The sequence below is a fragment of the Talpa europaea genome, assembly GCF_964194135.1.
Source record: "Talpa europaea genome assembly, chromosome: X".
NCBI classification, from domain to species: Eukaryota; Metazoa; Chordata; class Mammalia; order Eulipotyphla; family Talpidae; genus Talpa; species Talpa europaea.
The window spans coordinates 5,428,433-5,446,552 of NC_140081.1; the positions used below are offsets into that span (position 1 = coordinate 5,428,433).

Sequence of the window (18,120 nt, forward strand, 5' to 3'; positions counted from 1 at the left end):
CATTGCTAACTCAGGCCACGTGTGTGTTTGTGTGTAACTATTCTGCAGATATTGTTTTAAATACCACAGAGTTCACCCTTTTAACGTATACAGCTCAGTGGTTTTTATAGTCTCTGAGGAGTGCAACTATCACCATTTTGTAATGCCAGAATATTTTCATCACCCTCCCTTAAAAACAAGCCCCGTACCCATTAGCAGTCACCCCCCATTAAAATTCCCCACCCCCAGTTCTATCGAACAGGGACCCTACTTTCTGCCTCTATGGATTTGCCTATTCTGACATTTTATATAAATGGAATCATATAATGGACTTTTGCCTCTGGCGGCTCTCACTTACGTTTTTGAGGTTCATCCGTGTTGTCGATCAGCACTTACTCCTCTGATGGCTGGTTAGTCTCCTGTCGTGTGGGTATGTCACCTCTTGTTAGCCATTCAGGTTGATGGGCACTTGGGCGGTTTACACTTCTTGGCTATTGTGAAGAATGCTGCTGTGGACACTCAGGTAGAAGGTTTTGTGTAGAGGTATGTTCTCATTTTTCTTAGCTGCATACTTAGGAGAGGATTGCTCTGCCATACCACAGCGTGCAAAACTGCCCGCCTGTTGTCCCATGTCAGCGCACCATTTCCCATCCCCAGCAGCAGTGTGAGAGGGCTCTGGTTCTTCCTGTCCCCGCTCGACCCTTGTCATTATGTGTCTTTTTGATTCTAGCTGTCCTAGCTGGTGTGGAGTGGTAGCTCAGAGCAGTTTTAATTTGTGCTTCCCTACTAATGTTTGGTGTTGACCATTTAAATTGGGTTATTTGGTTTTTTATTGAGGAGTTCTAAGAGTTCATTATATAGAATGGATATAGGTTCCTTATTCAGATACATGGTTTGCAAATATTTTCTCCCTTTCTGTGGGCTCCCTTTTTATTTTCTTAATGGTATCCTTTGAAGCACAACAGCTTTTAACTTTGATGGAGTCCTTTTATCTTTTTTTCCTTTTTGTTGCTTATGTGTTTGATGTAATATTGAGTTGTCTTTTATACCATGTGAGTTACAGCAAAGTATAGGAAGCAATTGTCCTTGTGGTCTGGTGGGTAGCAGTACTTGAAGAGAACTTAAAATGATTTCCATTTCATTCTAATTGCGGCATTCAGTCGAACTAGGCTTTGAATGAAAATGGAGCTTAAAAAAAATACTTTTGCAAGCAAAGGGAAATAGTATGACTGTGCAATCAAATCAGAATTTTGAAGATTGAACTCAGTTTGATTATTCTAGGTTTTCTTGCAGACTTTAAGCTTTTCCGTGGTGAGTGTGGGTTAAAGCATGTATTTCCTGCTGTCTAGAAAACTGACAAGTCTGGAGATACTACGGGCATTTTAATACTGGTGTAGCACATTTCCGTGTGAAAGATTCCTCAGGCGCTGGCACGCAGTAGGCTCTCAGTAAGTGGAGCACTGCTTTCCCACCGCTCCCCGGAGCTCGGGGCTCCTGGGGAGCCCCTCCAGAGTTCTGCAGAAATTCCAGTCACGTTTCACATGGAACTCGTTTTCCGCTCTTGAACTGCCAGAAAGCTCAGTCACGCTCGGAGGCGCTTTATGCCGCACTTTATGTTACAGGTGGAATGTGGACTGGCTGGGTCGGGTCAGCTTGTTTTCCTGCCAATCTTGAAACCCAGCAGGCGGCTGCCAGTGTGACTGCTTGTTTTCCTCCTACCTGGGGCACACGAAAGCCCTCACAAGCCAGGCCTGAGCGCTGAGGCCACAGAGGGGCCAAGTGCTGGGCTTCAGGCAGGCCCCGCATCGCCGCGTCGGTGTCCTGGGCAGCACAGGCGCAGCTGTTCTTATTTTCTCTTTAACCCCCAATGTCAAGATTTTTTTCGTTGATTGAACTTTGAAGTTAAGGACTGCAGAACGTGTGTGTCACAGAGATGCCCCGTGCTTTGACACCAGGTGGAGAGGGGCCTTGAGCCGAGAGAGGCTGGGCTCCAGCCACTCGCAGTCGGTTCTGGGAAAGCTTCTCACTGAGTCTGGCCTCCCGGGCTAGAATCCGAGCAAGTGACGCTTACTGCGCGTGCCTTCTCTCCCAGGAAGGCTGATGGGGAAGAACATTCACACCTGCCCGCATAATCCTGTTTGTCCTGCTCACGGCCCTTGCTGAAGTGGCCATGAGACCTTTCCATCCAGCTGCCCGCCCGTAAGCACTTCTTGGCGCGCTCCCGCCACAGGAACTTGCTCTCCGCCACAGCCGGCTGCCTTGGTGAGGGTCCCGGCCTTCCCCGGCCCTAGGAGGTAGGCCAGCTGCTGTGGGCCAGCGAAGATCGGGCGGCGGTCGGGCGGCTGCGGGCCTGTGCTCCTGGACTTTGCACCGGGAACCAGGGAAGTTTTCACTTCTGCCAGGGCTCCCCAGAAGCTTCCCCTGGCTTCCTGTGTCACACCCGTGCCCTGCGCTCTCGTGGCCCTTCTGTTCTCCTTGCTTGTGTGAGCTTTATTCTCTGCAACAGGGCTAATCAAGTCACTCAAAATTTGGGCAAATTTGGAAGAATGAATGAAATATTTTACATTTCATCTTAACACACTTTTATAGCTGTTTGAGTATGAAACTTAGAACAGATGAGCGGGCACTTAAAAAACTTTTTGGAAAAAAAACTAAAGCATAGAATTTGTTTCTAGGACTTTATTTTTTTTAGGCTGAGAAAGGCCATGGATAGCTCCAGGAGCGGTTTAGTTTTTAAACCACTGAGTCTAGTTGCTAGTAGAACTCAGTCTTTTTATTATTTTTTTACATGTTATTTCTTTATATTCTTAAACTTATGAAAAGCAATATATGTACAGTGCTAAGGTGAGTTTTCTAATTTTTTCTTTGGACATGATAATGCTTGAACTGAACAATTAAGGTAAGATTTGTGACCTATATGCTTAACCTTATTCATATTTCTTTATAGAATTTAGCTGAGTTGCTAAAGCCATGTTTTAACCTTGCTGGAGATTGTCACCTTTGGGCAGTCATTCCCAAGTGTGGAGTGTAAAAGACTTCACGTTTCATTTTAAGGTAAATTTCAAAACTAATCTAATAGGATACCTTTATTCACTTATACTAGAGAAGTTTTAAATGATTTTACTGTTTTTAGAGCAGAACAATGGAGCATGTTTAATGTTTACAAGCTGGTCATGATGTTAATGTACAGATTCTGTGATGTTAACTTTTGTGAGATGTTAATGGGAAATAAGATGGTTTGTTAATGAGCATTATCGCCATGTACATTTACAAACAGCTCTACAGTTACAGAGAGATGTTTGTGTGTATGTTAGTTGTTTTAGCAAATACCAACATACTCCCAAATAGGAGAATGGGAGGCCCCAAATTGTAGATGTGAAATGTAGAAAATTGTACCCTGTTTTCTGTATGTAGGTCTCACACCCCACATTTGTTTGATCAGAATAATGATACAAACTAGGAAATCCCACATTGTTATGGAAAAAAAAACTATGAAAATGTCTTGATAAAATTATAATCACATCTCAAGGAGCCCTTAAGATTTACATTGGTAGAAATGTACAGCCGGTCATCTGGGTGGAGGTTGTTAGATTGCATAATCTGGTTTATAATTTGATGTAAAGATCCTAGCAGTTCAATGCTGTACAGTACACTTTGTGTCCAGTAAGGCAACTAGGGACTTATTAAAATAATGGGTTAAGCAAGAGAGAGACTGGAATAAAGCGTGTCTGTTAACCCTCATAACCCCACAGGGAACCTCTGTGTTTCTGTATCTCAAGCATTGTGTGACAGAAACAACCTTGGCATGGGGTCTTTGGGGAGGGTTCCCAGTATGGATGATGACTGAGCTGAATGGGTAGGTGAAGTCAAGTGGGGTGGACCACGAGCAGGGGGAGCAGCAGGTGTCAGAGTGAAGGCAAGGGAGAGTGCGGGGCTGAGCAAGTGGAATTGAAATTCAAGTCCATTTCACTGCATTTCAGAATGGCCTAAGCTGAAAATGTGAGCAGGGAAGGTGGCCAGAGTGAGGCAGGCCGGGGGAGAAATGTCACCTTAGAAGTAGAACTTAGACCTGAATCTCTGGAGAACCACTGAGGAATGTTCAGGAAGGATATGAGACATAGCTTTCCCTGTGTCAGAATAGTTGGTTTGTCTTTTTGCTTCTGTTACTCTTTTTCTGTAAGTTGAAGTTATTTATGCAAGACTCCAAGGAATTAAAGGGACAGTTTAGTTGACTGTTCCCTATGTCAGGAAATAAAGGGCCTTGAGCTTGTTTTAATTTCTTTCTAACATCAACTGAGTGTGGACATTGGGCAGAGCAATAGGATGGAAATCAAAAAAATTTCCAAGAGGTATATACCTTGATTGCCTCACACACTAGCCAATTTAAATTGTACTAATTATAGTAGTAATTACTGTAGCTATAATTTAAAAGAGCCAGTAAGAGTTAGGGACAAGTTGCTACAGGTTTAGCCAGAAGAGTATCGTTGGAAATGCAGAGAGAACTCTTGTGTGTGACAAGAAGTGTTCAGTTGCGACTCACTGGGTCACCTTTTCAGATAAGCTGGAGAAAGCCAGACAGACCTGACTTCCAGGATTTTTCAAATTCATCCCGGGCAACATTGTTCGTGTCTTTATTATGTAAGGGATCCACAGTAACCATTTCCATGATAAAGTTAACGACCAGTTTTGCTCTGGAGGTGTGCTGTCCAAGACAACTATCGGTTTTTCACATGTGGCCATTCACATTACTTAGAATCAAGTGAAATGTAGAATTCAGTTCCTCACTCCCCTGCCCAGGCCCTTGGGTGCTCAGCAGCCACCAGCGGCTCACGGCTGTCATTTCGGATGGCGCGATGGAGGCCTCTTGCACTGTTGCAGAAATTCTACTAGGCAGCACTATTCTAAAGCTTGCCTATTTTTACAAATTTTGATCTGTGTAAAAGTCGAAATGGTATAATTTGATTCAAAATAACTGAGAAGGGAAAATAAGGAATTATGGGGCGGGGGAGGATTTGCCATGCATTGGTAATCGGTGATGCTAGATTTAGGGTCCGTGGGGTTTCATTACATTTATTCAGAAATTTTGTGTATGTTTGGAATTTCCCACAATAAAGAATTAAAGCAGGAACCTTAAATAGTCACTGTGCTCTCCTCAGTGCTTCAAAGCAGCTGGCTCTCCATCGGCATCTGAGATCTTGCCGACTGGGGTGCTGTAGTGTAGAAGAGCTTGTAATCCTGCCCCAGGGCTTCCCCCAGAGGCTGTGTCTAGGACCACCTTTTTGGTTTAAGGTTTACTTCATTGCCCCTGGAAAACCAGGTAACGGCACAGACTCACACTTAAGAGAGAGAACTGGCCGACTGAGTGTGATGAGTAGAATGTATTAGATTACAGCTTTAAAAATGCCGTTGCTGGGGATCCTCCCTGGTGGCGCAGGGGGTTAAGACACAGCACTATGAAGCTATCAGCAGCCACTGCAGCACAAGTTCAATCCCCAGCCAGGGAGCTACCCTCATGACACAGCAGATCTGCCTGAATAAATAAATAAAAATAATCTTTTTTAAAAAATGCCATTGCTGCTGACATTAATTTTACAGACTCAAAAGTGTTCCTAACAAAGGGACTCGAGTCCCATTTACTCAGTGGTTGGCTTATTTTTGTTCACAGCCAGATCAGACAGCTTCTGTCTCTGGTTTCCTGGTTACCAGTTGCTATGGTGACAGCATTGGGAAAAAGTGGGGGATTGGGGCGGTGGTTGAGAAAACCCTTGGCACAAGAGGAGAGGCCATCCATGAACACTGTCACCGTGCCAACAAAGGGGTTTGAAGTTGTTACAAAAACTTGTCTCCTTGGGTCTCTTACCGCATTTCTAACAAACAGTGGCAGGGCTTCTTGTGTGGAGAGCGGAGCGGTTAAGAGCAAGGTCATTGGGGTCAGGCTTGGCGGCCTTGAGTGCCAGCTTTAGCTGTGACTCGAGGAAGGGGAAGAGCGAGCCGCCCCCCCCCCAGCTATCTCGGGGTGTCATGGTAGGTGTGGTTGAGTAAAGGACAGCCTTGTGCTGAATTAACTGGGTGCAGAAAGGAATTGTTACGCAAAACAAATGTTTTCATTTCCCGTGCACGCTGATGTTCATAGCATTGTGGAGAGCAGTGTCCAGCTCTGAAGTAAAATAATGGTACCTTTTTATTTTACAGGGTTCTGAAGTCCAGATCTTGAGTTTAATAATGGCAGGAAAATCATCACTTTTTAAAGTAATTCTCCTTGGAGATGGTGGAGTTGGGAAGAGTTCTCTTATGAACAGATACGTGACTAATAAGTTTGATACCCAGCTCTTCCATACCATAGGTGTGGAATTTCTAAATAAAGATCTGGAGGTGGATGGACATTTTGTGACCATGCAGATTTGGGACACCGCTGGTCAGGAGCGATTCAGAAGCCTGAGGACACCGTTTTACAGAGGCTCTGACTGTTGCCTGCTTACTTTTAGTGTCGATGATTCTCAAAGCTTCCAGAACTTGAGTAACTGGAAGAAAGAATTCATATATTATGCAGATGTGAAAGAGCCTGAAAGCTTCCCCTTCGTAATTTTGGGGAACAAGATTGACATAAACGAACGGCAAGTGTCTACGGAAGAAGCCCAGGCCTGGTGCAGGGACAACGGCGACTATCCTTACTTTGAAACAAGTGCAAAAGATGCCACAAATGTCGCCGCAGCCTTCGAGGAAGCAGTTCGGAGAGTGCTTGCTAGCGAGGATAGGTCAGATCACTTGATTCAGACAGACACGGTCAGTCTTCACCGCAAGCCCAAACCTAGCTCCTCCTGCTGTTGACCGTGACCGGGGTTGCCCGGGCATCCTAACCCGCTCACGTGTACACACAGAGCGGGGCGGGGTGGAAGGGGGAATTAGCATTTGCAGCAAGGATCATCTACTCATAAAATGAAACTAACCTATTTGCTGCTTCCTGAGTGGGTAGGAGAAGGGACACATCCACTCTTGGAAGGATCTATTTACTCAGTAACGGCGCCTTACATGCATACATTGTAACGGTTGTCTAATCTGTTTAATTTAAACGTCTAAGTTACAGTGCTAATAAATGAGATGACCCAGACTTTAATTATAATTAAAACAAAACACTTGAATATTCTAGAAGTTACTGGTTTTTTTTCCTGGGAAAAATGGAGACCCTTTTATATGTGTATTTTTATGTAATTAGCATTCTATTCTTGGTTCAGGGAAATACTTTCCTAAAGCAATAATGTTAGATATTAAAGATTAAAGTCTAATGCATTTGAGCTGCAGTTGTTTGATTTCCTTTTTCATTCTCTTCAAAATTACCTAAATGTTCATATTTTCATTCAGTGCCACCTGCCCACGCCCCACTCCCAGCATGGAAGCCAGCCTCACCTTGGAGGAGATACTGAGAATTGTACTTGGAGGGTCATGTCATCACGGAGTGTTGCTTAGTGGTGTCCTCTGGAGATTTCTTTCTGCTCCAAAATAAGGGTTTGCGATGACCACTTATCGATAAAGCATAGTTTGTGTGCTGCACCATGGACGCTGATCCCCTCCTGCAGAGGCAAACTGAGCCTGGGCCGCCTGTTAGTGAGGACTGGGCCTTTGGCGGTAGACGGTGGGTTATCAGAAGACATGCGGCAAGGTGGAGTCGGGGGGTACATTTACCAAAACTAGACTGACAAATTTCCCTGGCCCGCCCATGGGGAACCCTGAAAAAGACGATCATTAAGCCAAGCTTTTGAAATTGAATTTCCTAACAATTGTGCCATAAGCAAAACATTTTAACATTTTAAATTTGGGGTAATGGCATCACTTCGGTCTGTTAAAGCTGTAGCTTTTATTACTTAGTCGTGTTTTCCCAGAACATGAATCCATCCGAAAACCAAGAATCCACCATGAACAAATTGGTGTATATTTTCATTTGTTCATTAGGGGACTCGCCCTAAGGACTCTCCTTTTATAAATTAGAAGGACCTATTGTTTTTTTTTTTTTTTTTGTGGGACCCTCGCCGGTGGCCGGGGAACGAACCAGCACTGCAGAGGCTGCAGGCAGCTTTGCAGGCCAGCGCTCAACCACTGCGCCACCAGGGGAGGCCCAGGACCTATTGTTTTGTGAATTGCCCTTTTGATATACCGGGACACATTTCCACTACAGGAGCTCTGCATCATCAACTGTATTCAGGCTGTTTGCTATTGCTAGACATCCGTCAGTTGTACATGAGAGGGCCAGTCACACAGTGGGAATTGAGAGTAATTAAATTACCTTTGAATAGGAAATAGTCACATGATTCAAAATCCTAAGGCAAAAGGGACACATCTCTACCCCTGCCACCACCTCCTGTTCCTGAAGGCAGCCGCGGTCAGTTTCTTAGAAGCATTTGGAGACAGTGGCCTAGGGCGGCCATGACAAAATACAAACTGGGCAGCGTAAACAACGGAAACTTATTTTCTCACACTTCTGGCAGAAGTGCCTTGTAGGGTAAATGGAAGCTAACAGGATTTTTCTGTCCTCCTGCCATTAGCATCTGTGATGGACACCTGTGGCCTCACACGCATGCCTGATGGCGGACACCTGAGTATGGTGTGGGCGTGCGTGAGTGAGCGCGTGTGAGTGGGCGCAGCTGAGCCTGGAGGGTGAGGATATAAGCGCGGCAACAGAGGACGGGAGGCTGTAGGGGACCGTAGGGTGGAGAGTCCCCAAGGGCTCCAAGGTTCTCTTTCAAGCTGCCAAACTGATGATGAACCTATCTGGCCTGGGATGGTTGCAGGACACCCGGATCAAGGTGTTTCTCCTGCGGCCTCTATGTTTGCAGGTTGCCTTTCCTCCAAACACGCCCCTCGCCCCTCAGATTTCCTCCTGTGTCCAAATTTCCTTTCAGAAGCACATCAGCAGATTGGATGGGGTCCACCTATGCTCATTTGACTTAATCACCTCTTTAAAGGCCCAATCTCTGAGCAGTCTGAGAGAGTGGGGGCTAGCACCTCAGCATGAGTTAGGGGTGGGGCCACAGTTCAGTCCATACCCCACACATAGGTGTGCAGGTATTCACCAAGTGTGTAATTTTGATACTTACATAGGTGTAACTAATAGTGGTTTTTACAAGAAACCTAAGTATCTTTTCAGTAACCTCAGTAGGTGTTCAAAGCTCAGGCTGGCCGAAGGGAAGCAATCCAGCTTCGACCAGGACTTAACAGGAAATGAAAAGGGGCAGATTCTACAAACACAGATGTTAAAATACGATAATGAAGAAGAGGAGCAACACCTGAGTAGTTTCCACTTTGAAAGAAGCAACCAACGGAGGAAGCGCTCCCCTGCCAGCAGCCAAAGGTGGCTGAAAATCTGATGATCCTTGTGAAGTAAGTAAAAGGCGCTTTCACGGGTGGGCACTATGCTCGCTGGGGTGAGAAACATGGAAAATGTTGGGGAACAAAGCAGGCGGCGGGGGCTGGGAAGGGAAGGCATGAAGCCTGCTCCCCAGCCCGGGCCCCAGCGCTGCCCCTGGCCAGACTCTGGCTCACCTCTGACGCGGTTCTTAGGCTGCCCCTGAAGGGAGAGCCGTTGAGACATGTGGGGTAAATGTAGTTGATCGTGCTTTTTATGCCATTGGCCTCTGTGGCTATCACCTGTGGGTTTGATCTTGTTAATGTAGAAGGCTCGTGGGTGTGGGGCACGTGTGCCTGACTGGCCATCTGGCGTGTGGGTTGCACGCATGCGTAAGTGCACACCTGCGCCTAGAGGTCAGGGCCATGAGGGCAGCATCACTCAGACAAGATTACAGCTACGAGAGGAAGAGTGATTGCGAAAGAGGCGAGACCATGAGATAATTCCAAAGAGTACTCGCCCAGAGAAAGAGTAAAGATTCATGGGGGGCTGGGAGGCTTGGTTGCCTGCCCGCCTCCCAGCCTCCCTGCCTGGGTCCAGAGAGCATTAAAGCCTGGGAAATCGGGGCCTCTCCGGTGGTGCAGCGGGTTGAGCGCCCCGCTGTGAAGCTGTCCGTAGCCTCTGCAGCGCGGGTTTGATTCCCGGCCGGCCGGGGAGAAACCCACATGGCGTGGCAGACCTCTCCTGCCTCGCCCGCTGCTCCCCTCAGCAGTGTCTTCGGTCCATCTACCTGTTCTGCTCCCCGCTCTGACTCTGGTGAATCCTCTCACCCTCCCGTGCCTCTGACCTGTACCCCAGTTCTTGTATAAATAAATAAATCTATATAAAAAAAAAAAGCCTGGGAAATCCATGGAGGGTTCCGGGCTCTCCATCTGCCCAAATTGACAGCGAACCTGCCCGGTGCCTGCTGGCACAAGACAGTTGAGCGTTACGGGCGGAAGACGGGAAAGTGCAGGCCCACCGGTGGGCTGGTTACTGAATGCTTTTCTTACCGTCTTCACCCTTGTGAAAAGTTCCTCATTGAGGTTAAAACATCCCAGGTGTTCCTTGCCTTAAAGGAAACCCCTGCATTTTACTTTTCTCTACAAACTGTAGCTCTCACTCTGTTAGACACCATCAGGCCAGGTCTGGTGACACAGCGCCTGGTGGGGCGGTGCACCGCAGGTAGAAAGAGCCCAGTGAGCCGGCAGGAGGTTCTGAGACCACCACTCTGTACCGACAACCAGGAAGTGCCAGCACGGCTGGACACTGGACATGGGCACCCCGGGCCGAGCGGAAACTGGGTCTCTGTGCACAGAAACGCACGCGGGTCGCTGCGCTTCCCGCAGACCCCTTTGGGATTGTGAACAGATCAGACTTGGTGTTGACATTCATGTCTGACACCCAGGGTGCTGCTGCTGTCCCCTGCTTGCTCAAGGGGTCTGGGCCCTTCAGTGGCATCACCACCCACCAGGATCTAAGCTTTCCAGGCCTGCTTTCCTATATATTGTCCCTGGTTTTCCCCTCACGCCAGTCTTGGTTCTGGCCCAGCCCACGCCCAGGACCATCCTCCCATGCGCACATACCCCCTTGGAGGCCCCACCCGCTCCTGCACTCATCACCAGCCTCGCCCTCAAGCGCCTTCAAAGTCACGGGCGCCATTTGGTCCTTGGCGACAGTACTGCTCAGGCCTCCCATTCCTTGTCCCCGCCAGCCCTCACAAGCCTGGGGAACAGGGTGCTGTCGTGTGGCTGACCCAGGTCCTGAACAGCAGGCCTGCCACCCTCTGCCTTCTGCCCTAACGCCATGCTGCTGCTCCTGGCTGACCAGAACCCCGAACCCCAGCTGTGTGCAGTCGAGCTCGCTGAGGCCCGCGGAGGCCAGGGCAGCAGCAGGTGGCCTTGGAGTGCTCTACTGTTGGCGTGGCTGAAGTCACTCCGAGGGTTTCGGGTATCTTTTTTTTTTTTTAAAGATTTTATTTATTTTTGTGTAGAACTGGGGTATAGGCCAGAGGTCCGGGAGGTGAGAGGACCTCCCGGAGACAGAGTGGGGACCAGAGCAGGCAGACTGACTGAAATCCACTGCTGAGGGGAGCAGCAGGGAGACAGGAGAGGTCTGCTGCACCCTGTGGGTAGCTCTCTGGCCGGGGACTGAATTCAGGCCATAGCGGTGATAGCGCTGAGACTGAACCCCCAGGCCACCAGGGAGGTCCCCCCAGGTGAATCTTTTTCTGTTCCCACAGCTCTGGCACCAAGTTTGAGGCAAACGGGGCTCTGTAAAACGGGTTCAAATGTGGATTAGTCTGCAAACTTTCAATAGGGGGACGTCGAATGAAAATGAGTGATGGCAGCATGGGTAGCACTTGAAAAATTTGATATTAAGCTACCACAACCTTGGATAAATATCTTTATTTAACAAATCAAATAAATAGAAGCAGTGAAAAAAATTAGGATAGTGATTTCACATAAGGATACAAGAATGAACTTAGAGGAATTACTTGCTGAAATCATTCCGAAGGAAATGAAATTCTTTAAGTTCTTTTAGCGCAAAAAATACCTGATGATGTCTCTTGTTTTTTAATGGATAATGACTATTTTACTGTGAGATCCCACACTTGTTATGGAACAAGAGACAACTTCTGCCCCCTCTGGTATGCAGCCTAGGAGGCTAACAGTGTAACTGTTAATGTACTATAAGCTTTTAAAAATTACAATTCTAAAATTGCTTTACAGCACTTCACCAGTACAGAAATCCACAGGTTTATTAATGTCTACTTACTGTCTAAGGGAAATGAACTGTATATGAGAACATAATCTGTCACTTTGGTCCCTGCCTCCTATCTTACAAACATGGTGGCAGCTTCTAGAATGACGGCAGGCCCGCGGTCCCTGGTCTCTGACAGGCAGGCATGTGGTATCGGGCACTGCAAAAGGTGCCGTTCAGCCTCGTGGGCACTGCTGTGCCTCCCGCCTGTGCTTCTGTGACGGCATCTCTAGATGGCCAAGGAAGTCCATGCGCATGAAGCTTTTACTTTTAAATCTGGCTACTAAATCTTGCCAACGACATTGGTTCTGGACAGTTACATCAGTCAAGCTATTTAAATATAGAAAGTCAAAAGCTTATTTTCAAGTTTCAAAATATATTTCAACATTGTTGATAAAGAACTATAAATAACACTATTCAGAAGTGAATACTGATCTGTTGATAATCGTAAGAAACCGAACTACTGTTTTTAAATACAAAAGGAATTACATTAGGTTTAGATTAAATTGAGATCACAATAACTGTTTTCTAGGCTGTTTAATCAAGTTACAATGTCACATGCCTGAGTATACCCCCTTGTAGTGGCATAGTTTCTGAATTTTTCTGCATTCAGCTTAAAAGATGTTTCTTCCCAAGAAACTGAACTTTTCTGTCAAATGCGCTTGATCGAATAGGAGAATTGGGTTCATAAAATGGATTCATTGCAAACTAGGAGAGAAGAAGAAATTAGTGAGCTCAGAGTAAAAAGGCTGACAAATCATAGGTCTCTAAGAGGAATCTAAGGTTTTAAAATAAAAGAAACCAATAACATTCAAAACAAAGTCTAAGGCTACATTTTGAAGTTTCAATAAAAATGTTCCATTGTTAAATACTAAGGTCCTTTTAAGGAAATGTTTGTCTTGGTGTTTTACTTTCGAGAAGTACTGGTGGCAAAACCAGTACTTTCTGATATGAAAGATTCCCTTTCAGGATCCACCCTGGATGCAATACTGATCTATACATTATAAACATGGATTAATCTGCACAGCCCTTTGGCTACATACAACAAACAAAAACTGTTCAGAGTAAAGAAAAAGTTATACCCCACTGCTCATCAATGTTGCGCTTGTGATTTTTTAAACAATCAGATTTCTAAAGTTCTTCTTTAATACAAGATTAAATGACCCATCTCGAGCACTGTAATACATCAGAAAATTATTATATTCAATGGAATCACTAATGAGGAAAGGAATACCAGCTTTTATTCCGTGAACACTTGGTGCTGACCATCTTCACAAGAAGGCTAAAAATTCTTACTTGCTATTTCTGACAAGGCCTGTCGATTGTTAACTGATCTGATATGAAAGGAATCTAGACCAAAACCAGGACATTTAAAGTAAGGCACGCTGTCGTTCGCACTGCAGTCTAACCACTGACATCCTGTCACTATTTTTCCAACTAAGGGTCAGGAGATGTAGCTGGCACCCTGGTTCTTGAGTGACTATTTGATAATAGAAGAATCACTTCCTGCCAGTGTATGATCCGTAGTCACTGCATTTTAACTTGTCAAGTAGATGGGAAACATTTTAGGTTAGAAGTATGAGGCAATTTTCCTTCCGCAGACTGCTTCCTTTTCTCTCATTAGAGCCCCCTAATAAAATCGAGTGTATGCACCCAAGAGGGGAGAATGAAACCCCTTTAACAATAACTACCATGAGTTTTTCCCTAAGTGCCACTGAGCTGGTGGTGGGGACTTGCCTGCTGAGGGGCTGCCAGCAGAGTTCTCAGAGGGGGAGAGGAAGTCGGAGATGAAAACTGGGGAGTAAGAGAGCTGCTTCTATAGGCAAGTTTCCTTTTGGTGTGAGAATCCCTTTTATAAGTAAATTCTGAAAGAAAATACCATACCTTTATGTACAAGTCATAGACATCAGTGAAGAAGTTCTTTATTCCATCTTCTTGCCGTATGTCATGAAGCATAATAAATCTCATATGTGAAAGAATTAAGGTATCATCTTTCTTAGAAATGAAAACCAAAAAGCGATCACGTGATACAACACTCTTTAAATGGGTCACACGCAGTGTATTTTGTGATGGGAAGGTTGACTACATAAACTGGGTTTAAAGGTAGGTTAGTTTTATCTTAAAGAGAAGATAATCCTGTGAGGTTAGAGAATAAGTATAAAATAAAATCACCCTTGATAGGATTCAGATAAACCTTAGTCTTACAGAAGAGGCTTGGGTTTAAAAAGATCGGTTAAAATGTTTTTTTTTCCCCTTAAAACTACCAAAGTAGCCCCGTACTTGACAAGCTTACCTGACCCTGAAGTCTGACCCAGGGCCTGGCAGCTCTGGCCCATGCTGCCCCACCTGCCATGCCACCCTTTAGTGGGGGGGGGGGGTTCCCGTAAAAAGGCAAGGATATGACCCGCAGTAACAAACGCTGAGACAAACCACTCGTTGAACTTGTCCACAGTTTTCAGGTACATGTTGTTCGACAGCCACATGTTCTCGTCGACGAGGTCGAGGGCTGCGTGAGCGATGAACTGGTTCAGGTGGCGGTGGTCGTCCTAGAGGACAGCGAGGGCAGCACCAGTCAGTGTCTCTGTGCAGCCTGCGAGGCCAGCACTTCCCTCCACATCCACACCTCGCTCCTTGTGGGGAGCAGGAACTTCCTGCTTCCACGCGATGACGGTCACGAGGCCTAGAAAACTGCATTTTCCTTCTATCTTTTAACTTGGTATCTAACACTTAACAAATAGGAACAAGTCGAACAAAATGTGTTCAAGAAACTGAAGATTATTTTCTTAATGTTGCAAGAAGGAAGTTAGCAAATTCTCTCACCACTTAAGTGCGGCGATGAAAGCATACTGTGTAAAAATAGAAAAACAGCAAATCCTGCTTCCGGGGCTCTCACGTCTCGCTAGAGGAGACAAGACACCTTCATGCTGATGGTAAGGGGCAGCGGGGGAGGTGGGCGTGGGGGGCTCCGTGTGCTGAGGTGGGCTTCCTCAAGGCTTGGTACAGGCCTCTGGCACCTGCCCCCGCTGTCAGCCGTCACCGTGTCAACAGGGGAGCTGGTCCAGGAAGGGGGGGGGAAGGGGGTGCAGGGGGGGCTTTTGTGGGCTGACATGGCGGAACTAGAGAAGGTGGGAATGTAGTCTCACGTGTGTGCAATTCTTTCTTTCAAAAATGCCTTTTCCAAAAATACTGCTGGGGGTGAATCGTGTGTCCCTGAAGTGCCTCTGTGACGTTCTAAGCCCAGCACTAGGAATATGGCCTTACCTGGAAAGAAGGCCGTTGTAGATGTGATCAGCTAGGACGAGATGGTAAGAGTAGAATGGGCCCCCACTCCAGTGTGACCAGTGTCTTCTCAAAGGGGGCTACGTGGAGACATGCGTGCCGGAAGCCTGCCACAAGCCAGGGCACTAGGGAGGCCCGTACAGACCTTCCCCGCACACCTTGATCTCCAACTTCTGGCCTCCAGAACTGAGAATAAATTCTGCGCTTCCGAGCCACCACTGTGAAAGCAGCCTCCATTACTCGGCTGCAGCAACCGGAGCAAATCACCCACCTCCCTGTCTCCCTGCCTCCCTTCGAAGGAAGCTATCGCGGGCCTGGGCTGGAGGCAGGGGCAGCTGCCCGGGAAACCTTAGCACACAGGGCATGTTTACTCCATGCTCGTCGCCATGACACAGCTGGTTTACTCCTCAGAGAGATGATGTGCCTGTGTCAGGCGCCCCGCAGTGCGTTCCCTCACTCGCGCGCTCGAGCACTCTCGGGAGCACAGGAGGAATGCGCAGAAGTGCTTGGAGAGGGTGAGCGGTACCAGAAGGAACAGAGATCAAGTTGTGGGACGAAGTCTTTTTTGAGGCACTGCCCTGCCTCCCCCAGGGCCCCAGAGTGCAGGGACTATGCAGGCCACCCATACAACACAGCACCGGGGGCTACAGAGAGGCCTGGAAACCGAGTGTTAAAACCCAGATGATGCCTTAAAACAAAGCTCTAGCCTTTGTTTTCATGAATTTCTTTCACTATGCAGAAGCTTTTTAGTTTGATGTAGTCCCATTTATTTTTGCTTTTATTTCCCTTGTCTTTGGACACATAAAGACATTGGGCAAAAAAAGACATCCCCGCGGCCAGAGCTGTGGAGTGTTTTGTCTATATGCATTTAATGGATTCTGGCCTTATAGCCAAGTCTTTCATCCATCTAGAAATGACTGCAGAATGGAGGCTGCTAGAGGGAGGGGTGGGAACAAAGTGGAGACGTCCATGGTATTTGACAAAGGAGTGTGGGTGCTCTTGGGTGGAGGGTGTGCTGATGTACCTCTGAAGAGGCGTGGGCCTGTTCCTCTGAGTCACGTACAGTGATGTCAACCAACATTAGCTCACAAAGCAAAACAAATCTCTGTCCTAGTCTACTTGCAAGATCTAAACAGTCAAAAAGCACCACACACTGGACACCATACATTACATGAATTTCAAAAATCAATTCCTGTCTTAAAGGACATCCCAGCTTATTTTTGGAGGTTGGGAGGAACTCAGCCTAACTGGCAGCAATTTATGATGGAGGGGACCCAGCTATTCTTATCTCCACTGCTCTGTGCATGCCGAATTGCAACATATTTTTACACTGAGCTTGTTTTTCCAGATGGGTCTTGACAACAAGAAAGCTGGGTGGAGTCATGGGAAGGAGAGCAGGAGGCACCACCCAGCCAGTAAGTGCAGCAGAAGGTCACGGGAAACTGTGGCTATACTCAGGGGGGCGAAAGCAACGTGGAAGCAGGGTCTCTGTGACGTCCCCGAGCCTAAATGCACCTGCTACCTATGTCCCAGGGAAATGCGACTCCCTCGGACAGAATGGGCAGTCACGGCATTTCACGGCAGCAATGACTGTTCTAGGGTTGCTCTCCGTGGACAGTGTCCATGTGTGAGGAGCAGCATTTCAGTGGGTGACTTGTGAACCAAGTATCAGGGAAAAGGACCCGGTGAACCCGTTAGCGTGCGTGAGGTGTGTGCTGAGCTACAGGACGGAGGACAACTCGGGCCTCCCCAGCTGGCTTCTATCAACCTGGGGACTGCGGAGCAAGCCTCGTCTCATTATGGTAGGTTCCAGTTCCTTCATTTATCCGGGCCTTCCAGATTGCAAACCTATCACACCACTAGCATCACAACAGCACAACAAGCCTTACGGAATCTCTGAGGTCCTATACGTACTTTGGACTCTGCTTTTCCTGCTGGCAGAAACTCCATTTCGAAAACTGGGTTATCATGGTGGCCAACAATTACAAAGTAGTAGCTTCCAGACATTGTCTTCAGTATGGAGGGCCTAAAGAAATGAAAAGAAAGGTATTTTTAGTACTCGATACCGAAAACCTGGAGTGGTTAACAGGAAGTCTAGAGTTCAGTGTTTCCCTTAACCCTGATCCCGGGAAGGCGGTGACTGGGGCTGGCAGGCTTCCCGGGGTCCCAGTGTCCACCCGGCCCATGTCCTGTGGAATCCAGTGTGCTCCCTGTCATGGGGAGACTGGAGGAGAAAAGCAGAGCTGGCAGTCATTCTCGGGCGACAGTGAGGGGAGGAGGGGCGGGCACTCGCGAGGACGTCACTCCTCCGTGCTGGGCTACGTCTCCTAGCCGGAGTCGGCCGAGCGAAGGGCTTCCTTTCTTCAGCCTGAACATTAGAGGAACCGCAGCAGGAAAAATATATACAAGGAGGAGGGATTCTTCTCCTTCCCCTTCCCCTCACATTTAAGAAGCAGCCGAAGACAAGATAACCCCCCGACACACTCACCCCTCTGAGGAAATCTGCCCTGGGAGAGGAGCAGGGCGCTCCCGAGCGTGAGGACGCGGGAAAGGGAGCCGGAGGAGAGGGCCCCCCACAAACTCCCCAGCTGGGCAGAATGTGGGTGTCAGTAAGGTGACTGGCAACAGCTGAGGGAGACGCTGTAACTCTTCTGTCCTGACAAGGAGAATGGAAAGGCGGGGCGCCAGGAAAGGAAACCTGGGGAGCCCGCAGACATGTCGCG

At 47.3% G+C, this 18,120-nt stretch overlaps 2 protein-coding genes across 2 annotated transcripts; one reads left to right on the forward strand and one right to left on the reverse strand.

Moving 5' to 3' along the window:
* Positions 1-6,201: 6,201 nt before the first annotated feature.
* RAB9A (RAB9A, member RAS oncogene family) lies at positions 6,202-6,807 on the forward strand (the record flags this gene model as incomplete). The annotated part of the gene is made up of 1 exon (XM_084258508.1): positions 6,202-6,807. One exon carries the CDS (start codon positions 6,202-6,204, stop codon positions 6,805-6,807), a length of 606 nt encoding a protein of 201 aa, XP_084114634.1.
* A 5,920-nt stretch (positions 6,808-12,727) lies between these two features.
* TRAPPC2 (trafficking protein particle complex subunit 2) lies at positions 12,728-17,404 on the reverse strand (the record flags this gene model as incomplete). Its single annotated transcript, XM_084258812.1, has 4 exons — positions 12,728-12,826; positions 14,003-14,109; positions 14,523-14,664; positions 17,312-17,404. The coding sequence occupies 4 exons, from the start codon at positions 17,402-17,404 to the stop codon at positions 12,728-12,730; spliced, it is 441 nt and encodes a 146-aa protein (XP_084114938.1).
* Positions 17,405-18,120: the final 716 nt, after the last annotated feature.